At 42.7% G+C, this 17100-nt stretch overlaps 2 protein-coding genes, 1 long non-coding RNA gene and 1 other non-coding gene across 7 annotated transcripts in view; 2 read left to right on the top strand and 2 right to left on the bottom strand.

Moving 5' to 3' along the window:
* The window catches only part of ARID4B (AT-rich interaction domain 4B), a 195843-nt gene extending 193560 nt beyond the window's left edge, over window positions 1-2283 (top strand). For all 4 annotated transcript variants that reach the window (XM_066382500.1, XM_066382490.1, XM_066382472.1 and 1 more), the window contains one exon: window positions 540-2283. In XM_066382500.1, coding sequence (XP_066238597.1) covers window positions 540-667 — 128 coding nt within the window. In that variant the 3' untranslated portion in view covers window positions 668-2283. The remainder of the gene's footprint in view (window positions 1-539) is intronic.
* LOC136403667 (uncharacterized) lies at window positions 863-7492 on the bottom strand. Its single transcript, XR_010751167.1, has 2 exons — window positions 7356-7492; window positions 863-943 (listed from the first exon to the last, which is right to left on the bottom strand). It is a non-coding gene; the product is annotated as an uncharacterized lncRNA (long non-coding RNA).
* A 21-nt stretch (window positions 7493-7513) lies between these two features.
* The window catches only part of RBM34 (RNA binding motif protein 34), a 32803-nt gene continuing 23216 nt past the window's right edge, over window positions 7514-17100 (top strand). The window contains exons 1-4 of the mRNA XM_066382648.1: window positions 7514-7632; window positions 7714-7894; window positions 8106-8239; window positions 15221-15452. Coding sequence (XP_066238745.1) covers window positions 7580-7632; window positions 7714-7894; window positions 8106-8239; window positions 15221-15452 — 600 coding nt within the window. The 5' untranslated portion in view covers window positions 7514-7579. The remainder of the gene's footprint in view (window positions 7633-7713; window positions 7895-8105; window positions 8240-15220; window positions 15453-17100) is intronic.
* TRNAT-AGU (transfer RNA threonine (anticodon AGU)) lies at window positions 13672-13747 on the bottom strand. Its single transcript has one exon. It is a non-coding gene; the product is annotated as a tRNA-Thr (tRNA).

The following is a 17100-nucleotide window of genomic DNA, read 5'->3' as shown; positions in this document are numbered from 1 at the left end:
CTGATCAAAACAGTACTGCCTGACCTGTGGTGGCGCAGTGGATAGTGTTGACCTGGGAATGCTGAGGTCACCGGTTCAAAACCCTGGGCTTGCCTGGCCAAGGCACATATGAGAGTTGATGCTTTCTGCTCCTCTCCCTTCTCTCTCTCTCTCTCTCTCTTTCTGTGTGTGTGTGTCTCTCTAAAAAAACTGAATAAAGTTAAAAATAAAATATTAAAAAAATAAAATAAAACAGGAGTACTTCCTGATCTGTCTGTCCTTTTTCATCCCATCTGTGGTTTGCATGTCTAAGCTACTTGAGACACACTGGGTTTTCCTTTCTTTCCATATGGGATTGTGAGAATTGACTGCTCTTTTTTAAAAAAATTATTTTTTGAATTTATTGGGGTGACATTGGTTAATAAAGTTATAGAGGCTTCAGATAAAATTGTGTTTATAAGCTAAAGTGAGTTTGGAGATAACAGCAGAATTATAGTCTAGTGTTTTGTGCCATCTTGTATGTTTTACTAAGCCATGGACTTGGTTTTCCTTTTCCTTAGGTGCTGCTACATCTTCGTCCTCTTCTTCACCTTCATCCAGCTCCATAACAGCTGCTGTTATGTTAACTTTAGCTGAACCATCAATGTCCAGCACATCACAAAATGGAATGTCAGTTGAGTGCAGGTGACAGCAGGACTTGCTAAAGCACTTTGCACTTAATGGCTATTGAAGGCCACGTCTTTTTTATACTGCACAGTGGCACAAAAAATATCAGACAAAGCACTATTTTATATTTAAAAATTGTTTCTTGACAAGCTGACTTGGCACTTAAGTGCACTTTTTTATGAAGAAAAAGTACAATAAACTGCTTTTCCTCAAGCAATAATTGTTTCCAACTCGTCTGGGAATGTGTGTCTGGTAACTTGAAGGCCTTCCACTGTGGCTAACGGAGGCTTTTCACTGCCTGTAGAGACAATACAGTAAGCATAGTTATTGGGTGGGCCAGAACATGGTAAGATAACTTACTGTATATGTATTCCCTTGTATTTTGTTAAAGCTGGAGCATTTGATATTTTTCCATTTATTTATGAAAAAATATGAACCTATTTTCATTTGTACAAACTAATTGTTTTTTAAAGAGAGTTACCTTAGGGTGGCTTTAATTGTATAAGTCAAGCACATGTAACAAATTCAAAACCTGCAGTTAACAGGATATCTGACATCAATCCTGGTAACCAAATATTAAAGATTCTCTTTAAAAAAGACTGAACATGTTTACAGGTTTGAATTAGGCTAAAAGGTCTTGCAGTGGCTTTTCATACCCCTTCAAATTGGAATGGATCTACTGTACTTTGCCATTTTTCTATAAATCAGTATTTTTTTTTAATTTTGATATAATACATTGTGTGAAAAAAGAAAATGGCTAATAAACTGTATTAAATCTTAAACAATGTATAAAGATTGTACTTAGCCAGTTCAAAGTGTATATTTATTCATAATGAATTATAACAGTTATATTTTTGTGTTTTCTTGTAAATGTTTCTTTTCCTTAAATACAGATAATTCATTTGTATTGCTTATTTTATTATGAGCTACAACAAGAGGACTTCAGGAACAAGTAAACTGTATTAGTATGATTCAAGGTTGTTGATATAAACTGTCTCAAAAGGATGGTTATTATTTTAAATATAAATAGCTAATCGGGTAGTAGACCTATAAAATTAAATGCCTTGTATAAAATCCAAAATGAACGCTGAATTGTTTTCACTTGTATTGACTTTATGTTGTATGATTCCAATCTCTGTTCTGTTTGGCACTTGTATTTAATTCTACACCTTTGTAAGACATTTGTATATTGCGGATGTGTTCATTCAAGCTATTTAATACCTGGCACTGTTAATACACAGTACTTTATTGTACAGACTGTTTTACTGTTTTAATTGTAGTTCTGTGTACTTTTTTTGAATGGGGCTGGCATGTTTTGTTTTCTGGCAATACGACATGTGAGAATTTCGAAGTGTTTTGTTGTAGATGCTAACGTGTCAGAATCCTTTACATTCAACTTTTCTAAAAGCATTTTCAGTCTTGTAGTGTGTGCTTACAGTAACTAATTTTGTTGAAAATGGTTTCAAGTTACTCATTTGTACAGGACTATAAAGATTTGTTGACAGCAAAACATTGAAGAAAAGCTTATAGAATAAAAGCTATAAAGTATATATTAGGATCTGCAAACAACGAAGAATTATGTAATATATTGTACAAATGTAAGCAAAGGCTCTGAAATAAAATGCCATAGTTTGTGAATCACTGATTTTGTTTCTAAAAGATCAAGTAATTTTAGTTCATTTCTGGATGTGATGACTGATTGGAACATATATCTCCAGCCTGTATTGTAAGGAGGGGTTAACTGACATACAAAAAGGGGAATATTCTACCTATAAAAATTAAAAGAGCACGCCCTGGCCGGTTGGCTCAGCGGTAGAGCGTCGGCCTAGCGTGCGGAAGACCCGGGTTCAATTCCCGGCCAGGGCACACAGGAGAAGCGCCCATTTGCTTCTCCACCCCTCTGCCGCGCTTTCCTCTCTGTCTCTCTCCCCCTCCCGCAGCCAAGGCTCCATTGGAGCAAAGATGGCCCGGGCGCTGGGGATGGCTCCTTGGCCTCTGCCTCAGGCGCTAGAGTGGCTCTGGTCGCAACATGGCGACGCCCAGGATGGGCAGAACATTGCCCCCTGGTGGGCAGAGCGTCGCCCCTGGTGGCCGTGCCGGGTGGATCCTGGTCGGGCGCATGCGGGAGTCTGTCTGACTGTCTCTCCCCGTTTCCAGCTTCAGAAAAATGAAAAAAAAAAAAAAATTAAAAGAGCACTAACCAGATACAGGATATATTAGGCATTCTTAATATCTTTATATACAGTCGTTTGCTTGAGTCTTAACATGATGAATACTTGGAGGTTTGTCTAAAGAAGAAAATCAAAAACTTTTTCTTTGACATACTTGAAACCATTACCAGCTGCTGCCCTTTTATTTTATCTTTTGTCTTTTAATTTACATGGACCCCTGTTGGTCTCATACTTTTTGGGCATTCTACTCTGTTGCACATGGCATCTCCAGGCACTGGTAAAGGAGTAGGCAGGCCTCACCCTGAAAGACTCCTAATTAATGGGTCTGGGTGGTACCTGGATACCTCGATATTGATCTTTTGTTAAAGGTTTCCAGTGATTTTAATATGCCTCAGGATTGAGAATCACTGCTTTATATCAAACCTTTGAAGATCAATAATTAGGGGGAGGGGTGTTGCCCGTTTAATGAACTTTCCACTAAGAGAAAATACTTTCTTTAAAACGGAAAATACACTATTTCAAGGCCTAGAAAGCTCAAATGGGTATTTTTGGGATGGCCCTTTATTTTCATAAAAATTAATTGAACTCATTCCCGGCCAGGGCACTCAGGAGAAGCGCCCATTTGCTTCTCCACCCCTCTGCCGCGCTTTCCTCTCTGTCTCTCTCTTCCCCTCCCGCAGCCAAGGCTCCATTGGAGCAAAGATAGCCCGGGCGCTGGGGATGGCTCTGTGGCCTCTGCCCCAGGCGCTAGAGTGGCTCTGGTCGCAACATGGCGACGCCCAGGATGGGCAGAGCATCGCCCCCTGGTAGGCAGAGCATCGCCCCTGGTGGGCGTGCCGGGTGGATCCCGGTCGGGCGCATGCGGGAGTCTGTCTGACTGTCTCTTCCCGTTTCCAGCTTCAGAAAAATGAAAAAAAAATAAAAATAAAAAAAAAATTAATTGAACTCTTAAGAGATGAGTTTTAAAAACTGTTAAATAGTGCTTCCCAAAATAATGTCCTAAAATATTGGACCCCAGAAATGCTCTGGGGATTGATCATCAAATGTATTTTGGAAATGCTAAACTTTGAGCCTGACCTGTGGTGGCACAGAGAATAAAGCGTCAACCTGGAGTGCTGGGGTCACCAGTTCGAAACCCCAGACTTGCCTGGTCCAGGCACATTCAAGAAGCAACTACTATGAGTTCATGCTTTCCACTTCTTCCTCTTTCTATCCTCTCTAAAGTCAAATAAAATCTTAAAAATAAAAATCTTTGAGAAGGCCTGTAAGGAGACACCTGCCAATTTTTACCCTACTCTCTTCAATTTTACCTGATCGTGAAACCCTGTTTTTCAAGGAACTATTACTATCACCTACTTTGTGTTACAGAAATAGTTGCTCCTTAAAGGAGAATGATCATGGTCTTAATAGAATTTGGCTTTTCTTCTGGTTACCCTAACTGTATTTTACCAGCCTAGTTTGCAGTCTATAATAAAATTAGGATGGCATAATTTTTACGGTATTCTCCAAAACCTTTTTTTCCTACTGAAACACTAACCTGAGGGTGAGGTCTTGTTAAATATTTTTTAACCTGGGGAGATTAGGGAGGATGGAGCAGATTCCATGAAACTTCTGACATTTTTTACTTGTTTTTGTTTGTATTTTTCTATGAAAAGAGTCTTTACATCTTAAAAGGGGTTAAGTGTTCTCAAAATGGTTAAAAATCAGTTCTGAACAGCAGTGAGTATCTGCTATTTTGGGATTTGGGGCTAACATGATGGGTTTTGTTTGCATAAAACGTCATCCACCAGAGGAATAATCTCATGGTTTAATTTGTGGAAATAACATCTATGGTCATGTCGGGTGGATCACAGTCGGGTGCATGAGGGTCTGACTGCCTTCCCACTTCTAACTTTGGAAAAATACCAAAAAGAAAAAACACAACCCATCTATGGTGTAAAATTATGTACAGGTATTAAATTTTATGAGCAGAGAAAACAAGTGCCTAAGAGGTTAAAGGTATCAGCAGTGTATGATTATAAAAGAACATGATGACTGGCCCTGGTCAGATAGTTCGGTTGGTTAGAACGTCATCCCAATGTGCAGAGGTTGCCAGTTGTTGTTTTTTTTCTTTTTATTCAGTGAGAGGAGGGGAAACTGAGACAGACTGCATGTGCCCCAACTGGGATCTAACCAGCAAGCCCACTAGGGGGCAATGCTCTGCCCATCTGGGGCCTTTCTCCATTGCTCACCACCTGAGCTCTTTAGCGCCTGAGGCAGAGGCCAGAGGCCATGGAGCCATCCTCAGTATCCATGGCCAACACGTCTCAATTGAGCCATGGCTGCAGGAGGGGGAGAGAGAGAGAGAGAGGAGAAAGCAAGCAAAGGGGAAAAGGTGGAGAAACAGATGGTCATTTCTCCTGTGTGTCCTGACTGAGACTCAAACCTTGGGCATCCACACGCCTGGCCAATGCTCTACCACTGAGCCAACTGGCCAGGGCCAGAAGTCACCGGTTTGATCCCTTGTCAGGGCACATACAGGAATGGATCGATGTTTCTCTCTCTCTCTCTCTCTCTCTCTCTCTCTCCTGCTCTCTCTCTCCCTTCCCCTCTAAAATCAATAAAATAAACATTTGAAAAAAAAATGAACGTGATGACTGATGTGATGGTGACATAGAGGCAATGCAAATTTTAACATTCAAGGGAAATTCGCTGGCAATGGAATATGTTAAGGAAGAATCAGGAAGGCCAGAAGAGATGAGGTTGTATTGTTCAGATATGAAGTGGTTCTTGGGATAATGTTTGGCAGAGTGGGGAAGAGATGGGATTGGGAGACATTCCCAAGGAAGAATGAATAGAATTTATTGTACTGCATAGGACAAATGGAGATGCTTGAGTTACAAATGTGTAGTTAGATTTTGCTCATCTTTGTGAAATACCGTAAGATCACAATTATGGGAAACAAAATAAGGGACTCAGCCAAATCAGAGCCAACCACATTTTTTTTCATCAATTTATCTGAGGTGGTCTATAAAAATGACTTCTATTAAGGAGCTTTCAAAAAGCTAAGTCTGTTTTCATAGATTCAAAGTCAAATTCTATTTTACCACTTAAACTGAATCCAATTATTTAATCATAATCTAATATTTACCTTTTATTAACTAAAAGTCAATTTACCAAATATTCCCTAGGTATGGCAAATGGGGATAGACAATATGGGTTGAATAAAACATCATTTACATCTACAGACACTGTTTGAATAACACTAATGCAAAATACACAGAAGCTTGGAAAATTATTATATATTGTAAACAGGAAATTTTCATCAGTGATAGTATCTGAGCTGGTCGTTGAAGGATGGGTAAAATTTTACAGGTTGAACTGGGGTAAAGTGGAAGAGGGCAATTTGGGGGTAAGAAAATAATGCAAATACCCTCACCAGTGGTTGCTCAATGGATACAGTATTGACCTGGGATGCTGAGATCCCAGGTTCAAAACCCCAGGTGGCCAGCTTGAGCTCAGGGTCATTGACATGACCACATGGTCACTGGCTCTGCTGGAGGCCTCTTCCCCACAAGACACTATCAGAAGCAATCAATGAATAAAGTGCCACTGTTGGGCAAATGAGTTTGTAAAATATGATTTTGGAGTTTGCTCACTTTTGTTAAAAATGGCACTGCCCAGGTGAATGGTGCTGCCAGCTGAAACTGCTAATTACCTTCCTGCTTGGGAAGGGTCGTTATGTTAATGTGTGCTGGAGGAGGGGTCTTTGTGTGCCCAAGTAGTTTTTTAGAAGGAGAAAAAGGAACATTGATCCATTTTTTTTTAGAGAAAGAAGCCAAGATGGCAGGGAAGGAGAAGGAAGCCAAGATGGCAGGGTACTGAAGGAGAAGCCAGTTTTTGCAGAGAGAAGGGAGAAGCTATGCAGATGGGGAACCAGAGGTGACCAAGACTGGTAGGGGCCTTTGATTCTAGGAAAACCAAGATGTGTCAGTGGCTTTGGGAGCCCTGAATGGAAAGGGAAGTGTTTTCCCTTTGTGAGTTTCTCACCCGAAAGGAATGGCCCCACCAGTTTTTGGCTCTTTGTTTCTTTACTGTCTGCCCGAATCTAATGGGAACCTGCACAGCCGTGAGGGCTGTGACTGTTGGGCCTACAGCCACAATTGTGAGTTAATGCTTCTCATCTCTCTCCTTTCCTATGTCTCTCAAAATAAAAAAATAAAAGAAATAAGGAATAACAAGGGGAAGGAATAGAGAAAAAGCAGGCTGGAATGTAAGGTTTTGGAGGGAATACATGTGGAAGCTAGACAGGTGAAGCAGTTCCTGGTGCCAAACACCACCTTTACCCGGTAGAATAGTAGGCAGAAGAAGTTAAGCCTGGGTCTCCAACTATTTGTTTTTATTTTGAAATAATGTCCAAATTCAGAAAAGTTGCACGAACAGCACGAAAAAGTCCAAGTACCCCTCACACTCATTCGCCACTGACCCTCACCCTCCTTCCGCTCCAACCATTTCGGTTCCTTACGTGCTCCCGGTCAGCTGGGGCAGGTCCAAACTAACCTGGCCCGGGTGATTTTCATTTACACGTAGAACCTCAGGACTGGGTTTCCATCAAACAAGACCAGGAGAGATATGAACCCGGAGCCAGCACCGTATCCAAGTGGGTGTCCGGACCCGCCCCGGCCCCCAGCGCGGCCTCAGGGACGCTAGCCCGGAAGGGGTGTGGCTCATACCGGAAGTCGGTGCGGCCTGGAAGTGCGGCTCGCGAAGGCCTCGGGCAGAGAATGGCACCGGGAGGGAAGAGCAAAGGGAGGAAAAGAGACAGGGGCACGAAGGGGTGAGTGGCGAGCGCGTCCCCTGGGATGGGCTGGAGGGCAGGCGGGGCGCGGCGTCCCTAAGCCTTGGCGTCGGTCTCTAGGCGGAGCCCGGACGGCGGCGGCGGCGGCGACGCGCCCCCGAGGGCCGACTACCTGGTGGGGCAGGTGGCCGATAGCTTGGTCCCCGGCGGGCGCCGCTCCAGAGGCCTCGCCGGTCAGCTGGCGGCCCTCTTCAGCTCCGGGGAGTCTCAGCTTCCGCCCGTGTACGTGCCTGTGCCCCAGGTGAGTCGCTAGTTCTTCCCGATGGTCCGTTGGACAGCTTCAAAGCGAGAGCCTGCCTCACGGGACACGGCTTTTGACGTGGGGCACGCTTGCTGGATCGCAGGGGGCCTTTCCCGGCTGGGCGTGCCCGTGGGGGTGGGGGCTGACCTGGGAAGACCACGGAGTTATTTAGAAGGCTGAGAGCTCACACATACCTTCAAACTTTTAAAAGGAAACCACCAAAAAACGCAAACAGGATGAGGAGGAAGTAAGTACATCCCGAATTCAAAGACCGTTTCTGCAAGAACCTGCAAAAAAGGTGAAAGTGAAGGAATTTTCTGATGTGGACAAAAAGTTGGCAGTCAGGTTGGTGAAATTCTTAGTTGACTAAAGAATTAAGGTGGTAAAGAAACTGAGATATTACACCTGCAATTTCCATCTTAATTTTTTTCTCATGTCATAGTTCTAACTGTGTTTATGTTTTCATAAAACATTTGTATCATGGAAAACTTTATTGGTATTCAACACTTGAAAAGATGAGGATCCCCACTTACCGAACAACAATGGCTCTTAACACTGGACCAGTCTTATTTCATCTTTACCCCTTAATAGCCCGTCTTTATTTGAAAGCAAACCTGAGACTTATGTTTCATCTGTAAATATTTCATCATCTGTATGAAAGATGACTTGGTTTTCTTAAACTTATTTATTAAGAGATCCATTTATTTTTATTTATTAATGGAAATCCCCATTAGCTTAAAATTTCTTTCACAGTTTATTTGGATCAAGATCCAAATAGTACCAACACAGATTCCCAGTTAACTTTTTTCTTAGGTCTTTCAGGCTTCTTGTTTCTCTTTTCTCTCTCAGCAGATGGTCTTGTTGCCTGTTCAGAGAGCTACTAATTGCTAAGCATTGTGAATTACTTTTTATCTTCCTCCTTAATATATCTCTGCACACCTTTAATTTCTTCCTCTTCCCCTTCCCCTCCTTATCCAAAGTTAATTCAGTCACGTGTGCTGTGTATACAACTTACCTCCTCCTCAGCCTCCTTAGGGATATGCTGTCAGACCTTCCTTTTCTCTTCTTTCCCATATCTTAGGTCTGCCTGCCATATAAGTATACTCAAGAGTCTCATCTTAAAAAAACATATATGCCTGACCAGGCATTGGTGCAGTGAATAGAGTGTTGGCCTGGGACGCTGAGGACCCAGTTTCAAAACTCTGAGGTCGCCCACTTGAGTGCGGGCTCACCAGCTTAATGTGTGGTCACCAGTTTGAGTGTGGGATCATAAATATGACCCCATGGTCACTGGCTTGAGCAAAGGGTTACTGGCTCGATTGGAGCCCCCCTGGTCAAGGCACATATGAGAAAGCAATTAATGAACAACTAAGGTGCTGCAACTATGAGTTGATGCTTCTCTCTCCCTTCCTGTCTCTCTGTCTGCATCTCCCTCTCTCTTGCTAATAAATAAATAAATAAATAAGAATAAAAATCCAACCAAACAAAATCTGGTCTATAGTCATTGTCTCTGTTTGGCACCATTCCCTCTGTCCTTGCCTTCATAGTCAAGCTATTAGAAGTCTTTGTGTGGCTGTCTTCCTTTTTCTTCCTCTGTTTTCTCTCCCACTCATTGGCATTCTGGTTAGTTGTTGTGTTTGTTTTTTTGCGATCTGACCATATTTCTGAAACAGTGCTCACTGAAGCCATCCTGACCTACTTATTGTATTTAATAGGCAGTGGAGGCTTCATCTTATGAGTCTTATCCGCTACATTTCACATTGCTGCTTTTTCTTTCTTTCTTTCCTTTCTTTTTCTTTCTTTCTTTCTATTTAGAGAGAGGCAGGGAGAGAGAGATACAGAGACAGTATGTGCCCTGACTGGGGATTGAATCAGCAACCTCTGCACTTCAGGATGAAGCTCCAACCAACCAAGCTATCCTGCCAGGGCTACATTGCTGCATTTCTTCTCAACACTATTGTTTTCTTCTGTAGCGATCTATTCTGATTCTTTTTTTGTCTGTTTCTTCTTGGTATTTTATTTTTTCTGACTGCTCCCTAGATGATAATTTTCCTCAAGATTCTGTTCACCATAATCTCATGACCTTTTTTCACTCTTCATTCTGGGCCATGTTGTTTGTGCCATGAACCACTGTTCTCTCCTTGCTCCTAATCATCAGACCTATGTGTCTGTTCACCCACCACATCTGTACCTGTATATTCTGTATACACCTCAAATTCAAGAATGCTTCAGTCTAAGCTTATTATCCTCATCAAACTTGTTCCTACATGAGTGGGACCACCAGCCTTTCAGTTGCCTGAGCTGGTGACTTGGGAGTCATCTTGCAAATCTAATCAGTTGCCAAGTCCTAATGACACTGGGGTTTTTTTTGTTTTTGTTTTTATTTTTCCACAGAGACAGAGTCAGAGAGAGGGACAGACAGACAGGAATGGAGAGAGACGAGAAGCACCAATCATCAGTTTTTCATTGTGACACCTTAGTTCATTGATTGCTTTCTCACATGTGCCTTGACCATGGGCCTTCAGCAGACCAAGTAACCCCTTGCTCAAGCCAGCAACCTTGGGTCCAAGCTGGTGAACTTTGCTCAAACCAGATGATCCCGAGCTCAAGCTGGCAACCTTGGGGTCTCGAACCTGGGTCCTCCGCATCCCAGTCCGACGCTCTATCCATTGCACCACCACCTGGTCAGGCCTAATGACACTGTTTTTTTAATTATCTTTTATTTTATTTTAGAGAGAAAGGAAGGGAGAGAGAGAAACATCAATTTGTTGATCTACTTATTGATGCATTCATTGATTTATATTTTTTTTAATTTTTATTAATTTTAATGGGGTGACATCAATAAATCAGGGTACATATATTCAAAGAAAACATGTCCAGGTTATCTTGTCATTCAATTCTGTTGCATACCCATCACCCAAAGTCAGATTGTCCTCCATCACCTTCTATCTAGTTTTTTTTTTGTGCCCCTCCCCCTCCCCCTCTCCCTCCTTTCCTTCCCCCGCCCCCTGTAACTACAACACTCTTGTCCATGCCTCTTAGTCTCGTTTTTATGTCCCACCAATGTATGGAATAATGCAGGTCTTGTTTTTTTCTGATTTACTTATTTCACTCTGTATAATGTTATCAAGATCCCACCATTTTTTCCTCAAAAAACTGCAAATAGAACTACCTTATGACCCAGCAATCCCTCTACTGGGTATATACCCCAAAACCTCAGAATCATTGATACGTAAAGACACATGTAGCCCCATGTTCATTGCAGCACTGTTCACAGTGGCCAAGACATGGAAACAACCAAAAAGCCCTTCAATAGAAGACTGGATAAAGAAGATGTGGCACATATACACTATGGAATACTACTCAGCCATAAGAAATGATGACATCAGATCATTTACAGCAAAATGGTGGGATCTTGATAACATTATACGGAGTGAAATAAGTAAATCAGAAAAAAACAAGAACTACATGATTCCATACATTGGTGGAACATAAAAACTAGACTAAGAGACATGGACAAGAGAGTGGTGGTTACCAGGGGTGGGGGGAGGGAGGACGCAGGAGGGAGGGAGGGAGAGTTAGGGGGAGGGGGAGGGGCACAGAGAAAACTAGACAGAGGATGACGGAGGACAATCTGACTCTGGGTGAGGGGTATGCAACATAATTTAATGACAAAATAACCTAGACATATTTTATTTGAATATATGTACCCTAAATTATTAATGTCATCCCATTAACATCAATAAAAATTTATTTTAAAAAAAAAAAAAAAAAAAAAAAGATCCCACCATTTTGTTATAAGTGATCCGATGTCATCATTTCTTATGGCTGAATAGTATACCATGGTGTATATGTGCCACATCTTCTTTATCCAGTCTTCTATTTTTTTTTTTTTTTTACAGTGATTAAAGCCTTTAAGCAAACTCTTGGCCAATACAGCAAGAATCCATAAAAGAGTAGTGTCCTTAACATGTTCACCAAGTCCAAGTTGGCCCCAACACCATGCCAAGTCCCAGATAAATGCAACCCAACCCCAGTTCAGTCTATTAGGAGCTGTCACAAGGAGCAGGAGTCCAGGAAAAGTCCACATCCAGAAAAAGTCCGCATGGCACTGGAATTGTTGTCACAATTCTATACTTTGCAGCTCACGTCCATGGTTGATACTTATATATGCCCTGATAGAGGATTGAACCTGCAACCTTAGCATATCAGGATGACATCAACCAACTGATCTGCCCATTCAGGGTTTTAATTATCTTTTAAATCTGTCTTCTGCTGCCGACCCCTCCCTTGCTCTGGCTAATCTCTTGTCTTCCCAACTACACACAGTTATAACTGTCTCCTTAGTGGTATGTCTTTTCTAGCCTTTTGACTAATTATCTTTTGCTCTGCTGCCCAAATGATTTTTTTAGGCATTCTCAGAGTCTTCAGTGGCTCCCTATCTTCTGTGGGATAAAAATCTAAGCACTTCTGCCTGACTTGTAGTGGCGCGTGGATAAAGCGTTGACCTGGAACGCGGAGGTTGCCAGTTCGAAACCCTGCACTTGTCTGGTTAAGGCACATGTGGGAATTGATACTTCCTGTTCCTCCCCCCCCCTCTGTCTCTCTCTAAAATGAATAAATAAATTTAAAAAAAACATTTTTAAAAATCTAAGCACTTCTGCATAATAAGACAGCCCTCTAGACCTGGTTCCCACCTTACCATACTGTCCTTTCACTCCTGCTGTGTACTTTTATTTACCACAGTGAGCAAAAAATGAGACATGGACCTTTCCTTAGTGGATCTTATGCTTTGCTGAGGTAGTAATAATGGTCAGCATTGCCCTGTGCGGTGGCACAGTGGATGGCACAGTGGATAGACTGTCATCCAGGAGCACTGAGGTCACCAGCTATATCCAGTGTCTTTGGCTAACCCCAAGAGTACCAATTCAAGCCCCAGTCAGGGCTCAATCCTGAGAGCACCAGCTCAACCCCAAGGTTGCCAGTTGGAGCCCTGGTCAGGGCATGTAGTAGAAGCAATCAGTGGGTGCACAACTAAGAACAATGAGTTGATGCTTCTTTCTCTCCCTTTCCCCCACCCCGTTCCTCTTTCTCAAAAATTAGAAATAAATAAATAAAAAGGTCAGCATTTACTGAAGACTGTGTAGTTGACACTGCCTTTCCTCTGAGAGGCCTTTTATATTTCTTTTATGTTTCTATACCATGTATTATAAATGTTACCATTTTATCATGAACTTTGCTTTCCAGAGACTGGACTTCTTGAAAGGCCTTTAATGGTTTCTATCTTTGTATGGCCAGAGGCTAGACTTCGGTAAAAATCCAGGAAATATTGAATGAATGAATGAGTGAATGAATGGCTCCTACTCCCCATTCTCTCCTCCTTACTCCTTAAGATCCCGGATCAGTTTTCTTGTTACATTGATGCTCAGACCTCACTTTATCCAGGTGCCCCAAGACTTTTTTTTTTTTTTCATTTTTCTGAAGCTGGAAACAGGGAGAGACAGTCAGACAGACTCCCGCATGCGCCCGACCGGGATCCACCCGGCACGCCCACCAGGGGCGAAGCTCTGCCCACCAGGGGCCGATGCTCTGCCCATCCTGGGCGTCGCCATGTTGCGACCAGAGCCACTCTAGCGCCTGAGGCAGAGGCCACAGAGCCATCCCCAGCGCCCGGGCCATCTTTGCTCCAATGGAGCCTTGGCTGCGGGAGGGGAAGAGAGAGACAGAGAGGAAAGCGCGGCGGAGGGGTGGAGAAGCAAATGGGCACTTCTCCTGTGTGCCCTGGCCGGGAATCGAACCCGGGTCCTCCGCACACTAGGCCGACGCTCTACCACTGAGCCAACTGGCCAGGGCCAGGTGCCCCAAGACTTTATATTGTATTTGTCGTTTCAAAATTTACTTTTGATAAGCAGTCCTTTAAATATAGTATTGCAGAACTAATCTAAGTAGGAAATCTGGTTTTTCCTATTGGCCAGATTGCTTTCACAAAATAAATAATTTGCAGGCATGTTGACCTTAAACACCCCCAGGGGTGCTGCAGTGCCCCTAGAGTTTCAGAGCAGAGAATGGAATTAGGCATTGGGAGAATGTCAGCTGAATCTCCCAAAATCTTTAAAATGAACCCACGTTCCCTGACCAGCGATGGTGCAGTAGATAGAGCATCTGCCTGGATTGCAGAGGACCCAAGTTTGAAACCCCGAGGTCTCTGGCTTGAGCTTGGGATCATAGGGATGATCCCATAGTCTTTTTTTTTTTTTTTTTTTAATTTTATTTATTTATTTATTTTTTATAGAGACAGAGAGTGAGTCAGAAAGAAGGATAGACAGGGACAGACAGACAGGAACGGAGAGAGATGAGAAGCATCAATCATTAGTTTTTCATTGTGCGTTGTAACACCTTAGTTGTTCATTGATTGCTTTCTCACATGTGCCTTGACCACGGGCCTTCAGCAGACCAAGTAACCCCTTGCTGGAGCCAGCGACCTTGGGTCCAAGCTGGTGAGCCTTGCTCAAACCAGATGAGCCTGCACTCAAGCTGGCAACCTTGGGGTCTCGAACCTGGGTCCTTCCGCATCCCAGTCCGATGCTCTATCCACTGCGCCACCGCCTGGTCAGGCCCATAGTCTTATGACCTGTTAGTTTTAACATATTTTCAGAAATGGAGCTTAACATCTTCTGGCTGGAGTTTTCTAAAGATACTAGTCACTTTTTTGTAACATTACTTTTAAAATTTAGATATATTTGTGAATGGTATGTTTATATGTATTTAGGAAAGCCAGAAGTAGGTAGTAAATATTTCTTTTAAAAAAAATTTTTTTTAATATATATATTTATTTTATTTTATTTATTCATTTTTAGAGAGGAGAGAGAGAGGGAGAGGGAGAGAGAGAGACAGAGAGGGAGAGAGAGACAGAGAGAGAGAAGGGGGGAGGAGCTGGAAGCATCAACTCCCATATGTGCCTTGACCAGGCAAACCCAGGGTTTCGAACCGGTGACCTCAGCATTTCCAGGTCGATGCTTGATCCACTGTGCCACCACAGGTCAAACTTTTTTTAAATTTTTTTTAAAGATTTTATTTACTCATTTTAGAGAGGAGAGAGAGAGAGAGAATAGGGGGAAGAGCAGGAAGCATGGTGTGTCTTAAGCGGACAAGCCCAGGGTTTCAAACTGGCGATCTCAGTGTTCCAGGTCTACACTTTATCCACTGTACTACCACAGGTCAGGCAGAAATATTTCTAATCACTGTGCTTTGTCTTATAGTAGAGCTGGCTTTCATGACTCCTTTTTGTTTTTTGTTTTTTTTGGGGGGGGGTTTTGCCTTCAAAAGAGAAAACGCTCTAGCAAATGCTGGTTTAGAAGAAGAAATTCACCAGAAACAAAGGCAGAAAAGGAAAATTTCTCAGTCTGGTATTAAAATAGCATACAGAACAGTACTTGATGATGTAGATCACACAGCTGTCAATCAAAAGAAGAAAATTCAAGTCAACCAAGAAGAAGAGAGGTTAAAGAATGAGAGAACTGTGTTTGTGGGGAATTTGCCTGTCACATGTAATAAGAAGGTGAGTGTGTAATCTGTAATATGGTAAGCCTCAGAGAAGGTATTAATTCCTAACTTTTTTTACTGTTCCTTTATTGAGGAAGCACACAATAAGTCATTGATATATAACTTCATTATGAATGACTACATAAATCATTCTGTAGATTATCTTCACCCTCCTTTCTGTTCCTATAGTCACGGCCCTAATTCAGGCCAATCTTACTTGACCCAAAATTACCTCCTGTCATAGCCACTGTGTGCAAGGGTCTTTATCTCTTTCCTTCACTGCTCTTTCTCTGGCACTGGAAACAGTGCCCAGCACATAACAGAGGCTCTTTAAACATTTATTGTGTAACTGAATGAATACATTCTAGGTTTCTATGTGGGGGCTCACTAAACCAAAACAGAAAACATGCCCTTTTTGTGAGTTCACTTGACAATTGGCAATCTTCTGGGTCAAAATCCTGCTCATCTTTCCTGGCCTACGGTGGCACAGTGGGCAGAGAGCATCAACCTGGAACTCTGAGGTCACCAGTGTGAAACCCAGGGCTTGCCCAGTCAAGGCACTTAAGACAAACAACCATTGAACCACTACAGTGAAGCAACTATGAGTTGATACTTTTCATTACCACCCACCTTCCTCTCTCTCTAAAATCAATAAATAAAAATCTTAAAAAAAAAATTCTGCTCATCTCTTGAAGGATAGTTTTGTTTTTTTGTTAATTTTTTTTTAGTGAGAGAGACAGACAGGAAGGGAGATGAGAAGCATCAGCCTGTAGTTGTGGCACATTAGTTGTTTATTGATTGCTTTCTCATCTGTGCCTAGACGAGGGTGAGGGAGGTTCCAGCCAAGCCAGTGACCTTGGGCTTCAAGCCAGCGACCATGGGGTCATGTCAGTGATCCCACACTCAAACCAGTGACCCCTGGTGTCTTCAGGGTTTGGAACCTGGGTCCACAGCATCCTAGGTTGATGGTGTATTCCAGGGGTCCCCAAACTTTTTACACAGGGGGTCAGTTCACTGTCCCTCAGACCATTGGAGGGCCGCCAAATACAGTGCTCCTCTCACTGAACACCAGTGAAAGAGGTGCCCCTTCCAGAAATGTGGTGGGGGCGGATAAATGGCTTCAGGGGGCCGCATGCAGCCTATGGGCCATAGTTTGGGGGCGCTTGCTCTATTCACTGCGCCACCACCTAATCAGGCTTTTTGAAGGACAATTTAAATTCCACTTTTTAAATAAAACAGTACAAAATAACTGACTTCCTGGTTTTTCCTTTTCCCTCATACACTTGTCTCCTAGCATTTGATTTGTGATTGTTTTATTTTATTTGAGGGTTTTATTTTTAACTTTTTTTTTTTTTTTCACTTTAGAGAGGAGAGTGAGAGAGAGAGGAGGGGGGAGGAGCAGGAAGCATCAACTCCCATATGTGCCTTGACCAGGCAAGCCCAGGGGGTTTTTTTGTTTTGTTTCTTTACAGGGACAGAGAGAGTCAGAGAGAGGGATAGACAGGGACAGACAGACAGGAACGGAGAGAGATGAGAAGCATCAATCATCAGTTTTTCCTTGCGACACCTTAGTTGTTCATTGATTGCTCTCTCATATGTGCCTTGACCGTGGGCCTTCAGCAGACCGACCGAGTGACCCCTTGCTCAAGCCTGCGACCTTGGGT

Source organism: Saccopteryx leptura, chromosome 1 (genome assembly GCF_036850995.1).
Source record: "Saccopteryx leptura isolate mSacLep1 chromosome 1, mSacLep1_pri_phased_curated, whole genome shotgun sequence".
Classification (NCBI taxonomy): Eukaryota; Metazoa; Chordata; class Mammalia; order Chiroptera; family Emballonuridae; genus Saccopteryx; species Saccopteryx leptura.
The sequence above is the reverse complement of the archived record's forward strand: the minus strand, read 5'-3'. Positions and strand labels throughout refer to the sequence as shown.